The sequence below is a fragment of the Ursus americanus genome, chromosome 20 (genome assembly GCF_024610735.1).
Source record: "Ursus americanus isolate L20-20 chromosome 20, mUrsAme1.1.p, whole genome shotgun sequence".
In the NCBI taxonomy this organism is placed as follows: domain Eukaryota; kingdom Metazoa; phylum Chordata; class Mammalia; order Carnivora; family Ursidae; genus Ursus; species Ursus americanus.
This window is the reverse complement of record NC_142146.1, coordinates 19935644-19949618: the sequence shown is the minus strand read 5'-3', so window position 1 is coordinate 19949618 and position 13975 is coordinate 19935644. Positions and strand designations below refer to the sequence as shown.

The 13975-nt window shown below is 39.6% G+C and overlaps 1 protein-coding gene across 18 annotated transcripts in view; it reads right to left on the bottom strand.

Annotated features, from left to right (window-relative positions):
• Positions 1 to 13975, bottom strand: part of THRB (thyroid hormone receptor beta) — a 379102-nt gene that overhangs the window by 59704 nt on the left and 305423 nt on the right. Inside the window, exon 1 of one of the 18 annotated variants that reach the window (XM_045791650.2) lies at positions 2168 to 13549. The exons of the other annotated variants lie outside the window; for them this stretch is intronic. Within the exon in view, the coding sequence (XP_045647606.1) occupies positions 2168 to 2495 (328 nt within the window). The 5' untranslated portion in view covers positions 2496 to 13549. Of the gene's footprint in view, positions 1 to 2167; positions 13550 to 13975 lie in introns of those variants that run through there. 18 annotated transcript variants of the gene reach the window in all.

Sequence of the window (13975 nt, the reverse complement as noted above, 5' to 3'; positions counted from 1 at the left end):
GAAGAGTGTATAGCGCTATAGTGACAGCAACAAACCCAGACGAAACAATTATGAATTTCATGAAAACGGATAAAAATCCAATCGCAATAATGAGGCCTGCCCCACTGAACACCTGTTTATAGTCTTAATTTTGCCTTAAGGAGATACTACTGATGTCCTCCAACAACAACAAAAATCAATAATGGATCAATATGGATAAACGTGTTGGGTACGACCTTTTGTCCTAAGAGACAGTTAACAGCTGGGTTTAGTTTTACTGGGATTTGCTTAAAGACTTGTAACAGTAAATAATGGCGCATTTAAGAATATTTGCCTGCTTTGATTTAGTGAGTTTGGCAGGTGGCCGTGGCCTTTCAATGGCATATGGCTTTGGGAAATTACATCAATATATGCATACAATGTGTCTTAGCCTTTAGTTCAAGTGTCAAATTAATTAGCAAAGAATCTCTGGTTTAACGTTTTATGAGCAAATATTCTCCAGCACTGCTTGAAGTAAATATCATGAAAAGACAAAAGAAAAAAAAGAGTAAAAGAGCCTGAAAAATTTTGCAGGAATTTTTAAGAATAGCAGAATGCCCCAATAGAGAGGCAGGCACCAATATTATCTTGAGATCCCACAACACTGTGAGAGGCATATCCAGACATGTCTAATGAAGCAATGTTAACTTTTTCTTTTCAAAGATAAATTACTTATAAGTGTAATATTAAATGAAATAGAAAGCACACATTCAATCTATCTCAAATGTTCCCAGTAGGGGACTTCTGTGGTGTGCCCTTTGTAATAAATGAGAGAAATTCTGATACCCTTCTAGAGGATGTGAAACTAAATGAAAATGCAGACGAATTACTCTGAATATGTTTTCTGCTGTAATTCCCTTCATATTTCATATTTGGAAGGTGGAGAACAGCACAGAAAATCCAAACACAGTCTAAGGTAACAACAAACGGGAATTTGAGTTTGAGGTTTTGTCTTTTGTTTTTTTTTTTTTAGATTTCGTTTTCAAAACAGGCTACTTTTAATTACAGAGTCACAGTAAGAAAAGCAAATGATAATTTTTATAGGAACCCTAATCAACCAAGCCATATTCTGTTTTAAGATAATTTCGCAGAGAATTCACCTTTGAGGATCAATGGGCATCATATTTTTCAAATTATAGAAACCTGTAAATTTGGTTTCCTATGCAATATCCTGTAGATTGTACACAGAAAAAACCAGTTTCTGGCATATTTAAGAATAGAATAGAATTTAAGTTATTTCCAAAATATCTGACAGATGCTACTAAGTTCCCTGAGTACTACCTACTTGCTTCTTTTCTTTTCTTTTTTGGTAGACAAGAAATGTCCCATTGATAGAAAATTACACAGCAATGTAAAGCCACAGTGTCTATTAAAATAAATGGATATTGTGCTTGTTTTCACTTTGGATATTTTGAAGGATATTTCTCTTGCTTTCATATAGGGAATTCATTTGACATGATTCCAGACCCGTGAAACTTTAGGGAAAAAAATGGCAATGGAAAGCATATTAGCTCCTTCTTGAGTTTTACATTCTTACAGCTTAATATGGTCACAAGTAGATTCTTTACAGCTTACATGGATCAGTAAATATATAAAGATGAACAATTATAAAATCTAACATATCAACATTATACTACCATTAAAAATCACTAAAATATTTTATTAGTTAACTAAAATAAGCTTTTAATATGAAATACCAAGAAAAGGCAAATGAGTTTTTGATCTGAGCCTGAACTGGGGAAAATTATCCCACTTCAAAAGCCACAGTGTCTATCCACCAAGGGGAAGACTTTTACATATTTTCTTTAGCAAAGAAACTGACCATATTCATTTGGGGCAATACACACACACACACACACACACACACACACACACACACACAAATGTATATATACATATGCACACACAGCTTAAAAAATCAGCTCAATCCAGCTCTCATACATGCTTGGGAAAAAAGTGCTTGGAAATCTTTGCTGCTCACGGACCCCTTTCAATCACCTAGCAACCTTTCTCTTTATTGCTGCTTTTAATTTCGAACATTCAGCGTTCAAAGTCAAAGATTTGACAAAGCCGATGCAAACTGTAACTTTAAAACACAACAGAAATAAACACAGAAACTTTTAACAAATTCAAGTAAAATGGTCCCTACCTTTTTTTTGAGAGTACGATGGCGACTGCACTTGAGAAAAAGTAGGCTTTTCTTCAGTGAAATACTCAGGTTGGCTGTATTGATTCAGGGCCATGTCCAAATCAGAGTCCTTGCTTTTCAGCATGTTTCCAGGGTAACTACAGGTATAAGGCTGATTCACGGCCCAGGCCTGTTCCATATATATGTTGTTACTGGGCACAGCCTGAGCGTTGCAACCACTGTAACCCGGACTATCTTCAAAATACGTGTAATAATCAGTGGCCTGCATGTAGCAATTGCTGCCGGCAGCTGGGTGCACTTCATATACTTCTTGCATACAGTAGTTCATTTTGTGACCCTGGTTCAGTTTCTACTTTACATATACACACACTCTACCCATGCATTCACCAGCCCCATACGCCCTTAGAGCCGGGCATATACGCCGAGAAGCGTCCATCCATACGCATGAAATGAGAAGGAAAGATGAATAAACACCACCAGCAGCACAGCCACCCAGCCTGCTTTACTTTGGAATAGCACCTGATGGGCTCAAATCCTATTTAGATTGAGGTGTCTTTTGAGCTCTGCTGCCATTCAAACATATTGGAAAGCAGATTTCTGACTATCAAAGGTCTTAAGCTGAGAACGCAGCTAATTCCTGGGGAAGATGGTACACAGGTAGGGAGGACCGTCACCCAGCAGGAGGAGTGACAGCAAGAATGCTCCCGCTCCTCCAAAGCCGGGAAGATTCATTTTATACGCTGTTTTTAACCCCTTTTAACATGATTAGAAAATGATTACTCATTGTGATGTCATTTTGGTTGACAACTTAAGCATGAAACCTTGTAAAGACATCTTAGACAATATCCTTGGATACACAGAAAATCCTAAAATCAATAATCCGGTTTATTAGCATGACCCAGAGAAAATCCCAGTAATAACGAGCCCGATGACTGACTCCAAAACATTAATCTAGTCATGCAAGTGTTGGTGGTTAAATCTGTTGAATGTTACTGATTGGCTTTTAATGGCAGGATCCAACCATCCTCCTAATGACACACAGGTCCCACAAGTTTTAGAAACATGCCAAGGAAAGCCACTTCTGAAAATGCCACTGGTGTCTGTGAGTGAGTTCTGTTTTGTTCCTTGCCGCGGATAATTTTCTACATCGTTAGCACTAATCTACATGAAACCTAAAGCTTAAATTAGCTTTGCTCATTTTGCTTTTATGTTTTGTTTATAAGCACACGAGGGAGAGTATGTGCTGGTGCCTTTAAATGTTACCCCCCGCCCCGTTTGTGCTTACCAGCACTCTTAGAGGTAGTATGTGGGAAACTATGTACATTTGTCATTTTATTCCAATCAATCTGCTTTTGAGATTATTTTCAAGCTTAAATGTGATTTAAGTAGTATTCACGCGCTTGAGGTTTAAAGACAATGATCTTTAAGAGGGAATAGCATTCTCCATAAGAATCACTGTATCTTTTCACTAAGATGCGAACAAATTAGACCCTAACTGCTTGCTAACTAAGATGATTACTCAGGGCTTTTTCTCCATGTGGACAAGCATGTGGATGCCCACTATATGCATGTGTTCTAGATCACGGTTCAGTAAGGGCCAAAGCTGCTTTCTTTGAAGCTACGGGTTCTTTCTCTTTCTTCCAGAAACTCAGTTTGCAGGGCTGGGACTCAGGTGGTGACATTTACATTTGGGTTTCTGCCGACCCATGAATGTGTGACCTTGTTGGTATTTCCCTCCTAAGGGACCACAGACTATGTAATATTGTACTACTCAGCAGTAAGACCTCCCCTTTGGATAGGAAACTCTAGTCAACTGCAACATGGGATTCTGGGACAGGGATATATGACCGGAGAAAGGAGAGTATGAATGACAGTCATTCAACAAACACCTACGGAGTGTCTGTTAAGTACAAAGCAGAGAGGTGGTGGGAGCAGAGATGGCTGTTCCAAAAGTCGATCCAGCCCTTGCCACTAAGGAGCTCAGTAGCACACGTATTTAATATACTTAGTCAGTGGGCCACTAACATGCAAGGGAGTCTTTAAGTGCTGATGATTTTATTTTTTTGTCTTTGTTTTAAAGATTTTATTTATTGAGAGAGAGAGAGGTTGAGAGAGAACGAGCAGGGGGAGAGGCAGAGCGAGAGGGCAAGCAGACTCCCTGCTGGGCTGGAAGCCAGCCGTGGGGTTCAATCCTAGGACCCTGGGATCGTGACCTGAGCCAAAGGCAGACGCTTAACTGACTGAGCCACCCAGGTGCCCCAAGTGCTGATGATTTTGTAAACACAGTAAAGGAGCCACTGATCCAAGGGAAGAGAGCAAGCAACAAATGAGACAGAACAAGGGGAGAAACCCAAGCCAACCCCATGGATGTTTAGTAATAAGACTCCTCGAAAAATTGCAACTGAACTGTAAGACAAGTAAAGGAATGTTCTCCAAATTGGTACATTTGAATCGGGAAAATGAACTGCAACATCCCAGACACAGGAAAGTGACCATAAGGAATAATGAACATAGCTAACATTCTAATAGTGTTTTTACTCTCTGATTACTCCTAAAACGAATAAAAGATTTATTCGCCAGTGTTTTTAAGAACACATACACATAACATTACAATTAACATTTTCTCCCTGCTGAAAATGTCAAAACATTTCATTGGAAGCAGTGACTATTTTCTGAAAACCCCGGGAAAAAGGATCCAGGCCTTATGTTTTTTTGTCTGATTTCATTTATTTATCTCAAATTTCCCCAAACTAATCTGAAAATTAACCTTTCAATAAAGCAGTTTTCTTTCCTGGCAAACACACATGTTCCAAGGCCTCTTTTTCTGGTTCGGAGCTGCCTGGCGGAACCGTCCAATTCTGCAGTTTTGCCAGTGCGTTTCCTGGCTCCTTTTCTATTTCACTGAAGGCACAGATCCAAGCGATTTCTTGCTTTTCACCAGTAACAATATCAACCAAAGCCAGAGTCTCAACTTTCATGCCAAAGGAACACTTAAAAACAATTTCCAGAAATCTCCAAATGTGCTTGGAAAATCAGAGCCTTAAATTCTGCCCCCAAACTGGATATACATACTGCAGCGAAGAGGGAAAGAACGACTCCAAAACATTTTTTCCTCCATTTTTACAAAAAGCGTGGAAGACCCCTGAGAGTCATGGAATTAGAACAATCCTGCATTCCCTCAGAAATCTTTGAACAGGAAAAAAGAAGTTTCAAGTATATTTAAGAGAGCTCCCTTCCTAACTTTTATCTTTTGGAGAAAGCAGTACAAAACTTTCTGGAATGCACTCCTTCTTGTTCCAAGAATGGGGGATGTTCTTTACGTGTAGCAAGTGCACAGAACTCTCATTACTGTGAGCTGAAAATGGAGTCCAACACTCACACTGAATTTGAAATATGGCCCCTCACATCCTGATAAAAGCAATCACAGTACTGTCACTTGTGATCGATCTGGCACGCTTCTCTGTAAAGTCGATAAAGCAATTTAAACATATTATGTGTCACAAACGAGGTGAGCTTCAGTAAGATTGTTTTCTTATTTCCCTGGCTGACTACTCTAATTTAGTTACTTAAGGGGAAGCTTGAGAGTTATTTGACCCATAGTGCATCAAACTGCCTGAAATAAACTTGGGAGGGCTTTAATAACTCTCATTAGAAGTGCTCCAATCAATAATAATTTATTATGTAAATGCATCTCTGCCTTCAGCTGGAAGGAAATAACCTAAAAGGATAAGACTAACGATACTGCTTGGAAAACCTTGTAGGTGAACAACAAACCCTCAAGGTCTCTGAAGGAGGAAAGAGGCTTCTTTCAGTGTCTTTTCCTCTGTTTTCATCTGTGTTGTTTCTTAAATAAGGCCGCACGTTGGCAATACCCATGCACTTTAGAAAAAAGTTGATGCCTAGGGGTCACGCCCAGAAATTCTGATTTAATCAGGATGGGGTGAAACGTGAGCATCAAGATTTTTTTTAAAGTTTCTTGGGTTATTTCCACAGGCAGCCAAATTTGAGAACTGCTGTTCTCCTGGGTGCCCAACCATGGCCCCTTTCTCCCACACCAGGGCGTCCTCCATACTTAACTGTTTCTTCATTTGCAGTTTTGCTGCATATTTCCCTTAGTTCTTAAAAATTTACCCTCCGCACCTCGACCTGACTTCACCTGCCCTTGAGCTGTCTAGTTGAGCAGAGGGGACAGGCTAAGGAGAGAGACCAGGAGAGAACTAAATCCAAGGAAGTGTGGTAACTGTGGCTTGGGACTGTGGGAAGAATCTGCCTAGCAAGTTGGGCATAGTGTCATGGAAGAGGGGACCTGTGAGTTGGCTTTTGAAGAGGACACAGGACTTCAACAGTGGAGGCCAGAGATACGAGACAGTTGAGCAGAAATGTCTTGGGGAGAGTGTTATCAACGATACTTGCAAAAGGGCACATAAGGAAAAAGATTTAATAAACATAAATTGTTTATGCTAGCTTCTACTCTAATAACTTTCCTACTTCCTGCTTTAGTAATAGAACATCTAAATTTTAGTTATGCAATGGCCTTTGGGAAGAAACTTTTGTTTCCCAGTGTCCCTTGCACCTAGAAGTGTCTGTGAAAAACTTCTGGCCAATAAGATGTAGCAGAAGAAATGTTGTAAGGCGGTTTCTATGAAACTTAAAAAACAACTGGTGCATACCATTTGCTTCTTTTTTGTTCCTTCTTCCAGCTGTTGGAATGTGGATATGATGGCTGGAGCCCTAGCCACCATTTTGACCTATTAGAATGACCTCTGTATTCTAGGTGGTAGAAGAATGGGCTGGAAGGAACCTACGTTGCTGAACCTAGAACTGCCACAGAACTGCCATACTAGTCCAGATTGTGAACCTCTGCACTTAAAAAAAATTTTTTTTATTTATTTGTGAGAGAGAGAGAGAGCGTGCCCTTACAAGTGGGGGGAGGGGCAGAGGAAGAGAGAGAAGCTGACTTCCTGCTGAGCAGGGAGCCCAATGTGGGGCTCAGTCCCAGGACCCTGGGATCATGATCTGAGCCAAAGGCCGCCGCTTAACTGACTGAGCCACCCAGGTGCCCCTGCACTTTTTTTTTCTCAAGAGAGAGAAATAAACTTTTCATTTAGGTAACTGCTTTCTCCTTTTTTTTTTTTTAAGGTTTTATTTATTTATTTTGACAGAGACAAACAGCCAGCGAGAGAGGGAACACAATCAGGGGGAGTGGGAGAGGAAGAAGCAGGCTCCTAGTGGAGAAGCCTGATGTGGGGCTCAATCCCAGAACGCTGGGATCAAGCCCTGAGTGGAAGGCAGACCCTTAACGACTGTGCCACCCAGGCGCCCCTGCTTTCTCCTTTATAAAACAGTGATAATGGTACCCACCTCATCAGTTACTGTGAAGATGAAGTGAGTCTATATAAGTAAAGCATTTAGAACAGTGACTGGCATAGTAAGTGACATAATTACATATATATAATAATTGTCATTATTGAAGTGCCTTAGGCTCTGTCTTGGACTTTCTTTTTTGAGTCTACATTTTCACTCTAGGTTAGGAGTCAGCAAGCTTTGGCTGACAGACCAAATATAGGCCGCTACCTGTTTTATAAATAAAGTTTAATTGAAACACAGTCATGCTCATTCATTTACATATCATCTATGGCTGCTTCTATAGCTACTCCATGCTACAGTGGCAGAGTTGAGTAATTGTAACAGAGACCGTATGGCTTGCTGAAAATAATTAGTATGTGGCACTTTAGAGAAGTTTGCCACCATCTGTTGTAGGCGATCTCATCCACTCTAATGGCTTTCAATAAATAGGTAAATGACATCCAAATGTATGTCTCCATCCCAGATGTCTCCTCTAAAACCAGAATCTGCTGTCCAGCTGTCAACTTGACATGTCCATTGGCACACCAATAGGCATCTCCGACTTCATTCTTTCTAAAACCTGTTCTTCCTGCAGTCTTCCCATCTAGGTACGACCATCCACCTAGACAGGAGTTTAAGCACAAAGCCTTGGTGTCTTCTTGACTCCTTACTTTCCCTGTCTACCTCCAACCTAGGAGTAAGGGCATCGGTTCTTCCTCCAAGATATATACTGCCTTAGAGGAAGGAAGGGAATTAAGGGGATTTGATGCTCCCCTTAAGAACTGATATAAAATCTTAAGTCCATGGGCTCATGCTCAACTCAAACCATTTTGGAACTTTTTACTTCCTCAGTCCCAGGTGCATTAATTAGCACAAGTCACTCTCTCCTTGATTATTTTGATTGTGTGATCCTCATTAAGTGGACACTGTGGGACTGGATTAACATTCAGATGATGTCTCCAAAGTGGTCCATAATACCAGTTCCAAGAGACACTTTGAAGAAAAAGCAATAAAAAGAGGTTCTGTGGTCAAATGAATTTGGGAAATATGCATTGTATATCCCTTTCTGAGAGAATCACAAATGAAAACTGTCGAACTTTGTATGACCTCATGTGACTCAGCATTTCCCAAACACATCTGATTATAGAACCCTGTCTGTCTTCTTACATCTGTTACAAGTGTTCCACGAGACACACTTTCAGAAACACAGAATTCTGTTTTATGACTATATTGCTGGAGGTAAGGTCATTTGTAGGGACAGATCACCTGGAAGAGTGGTGTTTTTCTCAGACTACACACCAGGGACAGAGAGGAGGGGCCTGGGAAGCTGCCGAGGGGAGTGTCCTGTTTTTTGGTTTTTACCAAGGAGGAAAGTTACTGGTCAGAAGAGGCAGGTGGGACACAAGGTAGTGCAAATCCCAAGAGGCCACAGCACAAGACTGGGGCCTTTGGGCTCTGCAACTGCTTCTGTTTTGTAGGAATAGAAACTCAAAGCCCTCCTCTTTTCAAACAACTTGTACTCTATGTTTCTAATTTGCTTTTTTTTTTCTCCTTTAGTATTTGATAAAAGCTTTTTGATAGTGCCAGCCTGTTACAGCTCTATGAAAGGATACTGGGGGGGGGGGCTTTTGTTTGCAATCCATCACCAAGCAGAATTCACTTTTACAAAAATGCACTTGAAAAAGTGACAACATGGTTTACTGGTATAAGGGGAATGGATTGTGATCTGGGTGCACTGGGAAAGAAAGGGCCCTGATGAGAACACTGAAGTGGGAACAAGACACTCCTGGGGCACAAAATGTTGGAAGCAGCCCCAGTAACTGAACTGAGAGCTGTCCGAGGAGAAGGAAGTTCCCACAGCGCAGTCCTAGCGGCTTCCTCAGCTTGGACACTCTTTCCAAGCCTGAGGTCTGGAGGTTGTGTTTTACTTCATTAAGGTGGAATGGCTGTCTTGGCACAATCACGCAAAAGATACCACAGACCCAGTTACAGTAGCTTTCTACTAGATGAAATATGTCAATTTATAGAATGAGTGGATTAAAGCAAACAGCCTTTTGTAGTTCCACAAAGATTGTAAAATAGACTCCACAAGCCTTAGGTCAGTGGTTCTAAAAGTGGTTCCTGAACCAGCAGGATTTGCATCTCCTGGAACTTCTTATAAGTGCAAATTCTCCAGCCCGACCCCAGACCCACTGAATCAGACACTGCAGGGTGAGATCAACAGTGCATGTGGGGGCATGTCCTCCCAAGGATTCTGATGCAGACTAAAGTCTGAGAACCAGGATCTAGACCAAATCAAAAACGTAGGTATACAGAAGTGAATACAGACTAGCACTCTTACAGCTATGGGTTGAAAGAGAAGTAAGGTTTCTGAAATATATTTCAGACCAATGTTATCAGCATTGAATTTGTCTCTTTTCTAAGCCAACAATGGAATGTTCGCTCTTGAATCATATGAATGAACATATGATTCAAAAGCAAACCTTTAATGGCTAATATAGTCTGATGAAGGTTGCATCATAGTCTAGAAAACATACAATAAAGTTTCAGTTTGGTGTAACTTTAATTGGAACACTGGCTAAATAATAATGACGAGGTCTATTGCATATTGTCTTCATAACCAAACAATACGACTGGTGGTGAAGATATTTCCATTCATTTTACAGAGCGGAAACCAAGGGGTTAGTTTTTTCACCCTTATGTAACCGCCAAGGGAAGATGTTAATGTAGAGATTTTGGCTCTTAATTTGCTATTCTAGAACTTGCTTGTCCCATTTTCTCATACTGTTTTTCTAAGAGAAAAATATTTATAGGTTTCAATACAATTCCAAGGTCACTATGATGATTTATTTGTTTTTCCAAGATGAGCTTAATTTAATGCCTCTTTATATATTTATTTTAATCAATATATTTCCCTCTACCTCTAGGAAAAAAACCTCTTCAATATTTTACTTTTTTATGAATATCATTTATGCTTTATATGAATATCATATAGCCCCTCATTTTAATGAAAGCAAGTAGATCCATTTTGACTTAGTTTAATTTGTTAAGATGATTATTTCATTGTAATTCACACTGATGGACTTGATTTGAAAAGTTAAGATGGGTTGTTTGAGTGGAATGGTTTTGACATTTAACAGCTATAGTATACTTTCTTTATTCCAGAATAACATGTCAGAGATTAATTTTAAAACAAATTTCCCTAATAATAGGAATAAAGAATGAATGATTGAGTCATCTGCATTTACTTTGCTTTTTCACCTTTAAGAACAACTAGTGCAAAATCGAGGCTCTGCCACAATTGATGTCGTTTTCAAAAGATTTATTCTTTGTTCATTAAAGGCTCCATTCTTACACTTATACTTAAAAATGTTATGAAGAATAATGAAAGGTAAAAAGTTCAAACGAAGTAATGCTGCACGCTACCATGTGGATGAACCTCAGAAACAATGTGCCAAGAGAAAGATGTGAGTCCTGTTGTGTGATTCCATTTTTGTGCAGCTCAGTAAAGGCACATCTGTAGGGACAGAAAGTAGACGAGTGGTTGCCAGGGACTGAGTACAGAAAGGAAAAATAACTAAATCAGCTGTAAGTTTCTTTGGGATGATGGAAATGTTCTAAAATAAGGTTGTGGTGATGATTGCAAAACTCTGTAAATACACTAACAATTATGGAACTGTACACTTAAAACAGAGGAATTTTATGGTATGTAAATTGTATCTTAATAAAGCTTTATGAAAATAGATGCGGGCTTACAAATAGCTTGAGCTAATTAAAACTGATTATCAAAATAAAAAAACTTTAAAAGTTCACGTCATTTATATATCTATACCATGTACAAGAGGAAGACAGGGGCTTCCTCTGAAATTTGCAACCCAATTAAAAAGACATATCAACAAGCAGAAGACAGTATCTGACACACCAAATACTTCATGTGTTGTGTTAAGATTATATTACTGATTACTGATTACTATTTCTGAAACAGCATAGGTTAATTTCTTTATTATTCTTCTCTAAGACAAATGTCAGTCGGCCAGTAGAATTTTCATTATTGCTTGGTTGTCTACAGAGTTGCTGTGCATTTCAAGTCTAGACCCAAATCTCGTCCAACACGTCTGTTTGGAAACCCCATGCTGGAAGCAGTGTCATTCAACTTTTTATTCTCAACACACAGTGCAGCACGGGGCACACAGAATACACTTAAGAACATTTTTGGTATAAATCAAGATGATCTCAATCCCTGGTGAATTACATAGGCATGTTTTGAAGCTGTAGTAAGATTAGGTAGCGCCCAGTAGATGCTTCGGTATAGCAACATTTCATGACAGCATGAGGAAAGAAACGATTCATTCTGAGGGGGAATGGAGAAACAAGCACAGAGGAAGTGATATTTGGACCGGGCCTTCACGAAAGAGATGAATAAAAGAGGATTTGTAAAGGAGTTTTCAAATCTACTGGATCTACTTCATGTTGGTACCCTGGACCACATCTAGAAATGGTGAATTGCGTTCTTCATTTTATCTCAAATGTTAAAATAATCTAGAAAAATACATAGTAGATATCAAGGTCAACCAAAGATACATTCCAATCTCGATTGTTTTGTCATTAAGTAAGATTGGATTGTGGAAAGAAAAGAAGGTCCAGTTAAACACGAGAAGTGAATAAAGAAGCAGCATCTAAGTGTTATCCTCAGAGGTCTTCAGACCACAGAGAATCTTCCTTCTGTCCCTACTACAAAGAAAGGGTGTCCCCCAGTGAGGTATCATGCCGTAAAAACAAGCCGTAAAAACCTCATAGGTGACAGAGCAACAAATAACTTTGACTCTTGAGACATTCATCCTTAGGCTATTGAATGGCTGCTTCATAAGTGGGCTTCCAGAAAACGCACTTTCTTCCAACCCCGTGAGATCATGATCGAGCTCATTGATAACGATAGAAACCTCCTCACATGAACACGTGGGCGGTTTGGAAGATTGCAAAACACTTCTGAACCACACACTTAAATTTTTATAGGAACAAACATCATGGGATACAATTTTTTTAGCATTTTTGCCAAAAATACATAATCTGATTCTAATCAGGAGGAAACATCCCTCAAACCCTGAGGGACGCTCTACAAAATCATAGGCATGCATTCTTCAAACATATCAATGTCATGAGAAAAGAGAAAGGTCATGAAACCACTACAGATTAAAGCAGACAAAAGAGTCACAAAAGCTACATGCAATACATAATCCTGGCCTGGGTACCGGACCAGAAACAGAATTGGCATAAGGAACACACGGTGGTGGCCTGGACCGGCCCTGTCAGGAGGGTTGACACCCGTGAAAGCCTCATGAAAGGACAATCCTTTCCCTGGCCCTGGTCTCAGCCTCTACCTCCCCTCCCGCAGTGAACAGGGGGTGCGGAGGGGACGGTTTGTGAAAGTTACATAAAGCCTGTAGATTAGAGAATAGTAGGCGTCAATGTCAAACTTTCTGATTTTGAGAACTGTACCATGGTTTTCTAAGAGAATTTCTTTGACTTAAGGGGACTCTCTAAAGTATTTAGAGTTCAAGGGGTATGATGTCTGTGACTGACTCTTAAATGATTCTGAAAAATAGTCATCTGTATGTATACAAACAGACACAGACATACATTCACACACACACTGTCATAAGGTAAATCTGGCAAAACGTTAATAACTGTTGAGTCCAGATGAAGGGTATGTGGGAGTTCTCTGTATTATTCCAACTTTTCAGTAAAGCAGAGTACTTTAAAATCACGTATAAAGTGGAACTTATAGGTTTGCCTTAGCAGATCTCCAAGAAAACACACAGCTCACTCAAACTTGAAGATGGTCCTTTTCTACCAATTATATTTTTCCAGTTCAACTCTTAAAAGCAGGAACCAGCTAAAAAGGTAAGCAAATTTGCAATAAAACAACAAAATCAAACCCCCTCAATTCATCTAGGAAAAGTGTGTCAGATTGATTTAGTGTTATATTTTTTTTCCTTTTTAGTGTTGATCACCAAGGTAATATTCTTTTTTTTTTAAATTTTTTTTTTTAAATTTTTTTTTTTTTTTATTTGACAGAGATAGAGACAGCCAGCGAGAGAGGGAACACAAGCAGGGGAGAGGAAGAGGCAGGCTCATAGCGGAGGAGCCTGATGTGGGGCTCGATCCCATGACGCCGGGATCACGCCCTGAGCTGAAGGCAGACGCTTAACCGCTGTGCCACCCAGGCGCCCCACCAAGGTAATATTCTTGATATTGCAAAACTTCCTGTTCTTGTTCTTCTTCTTCTTTTTAAATTTAATCATAGAATGGACATTTGTTTCCATTGTTTGGGGAAGAAATAAGACTCAACAGAACATAGAATGATCACTTAAAAGGAAGTTAAGAGTGAGCATATCATGTGTAACCAGAAAGGGATAATAAGAAAGCACTATTCCCTATGTTCAGCCATAAATATTAAATGGG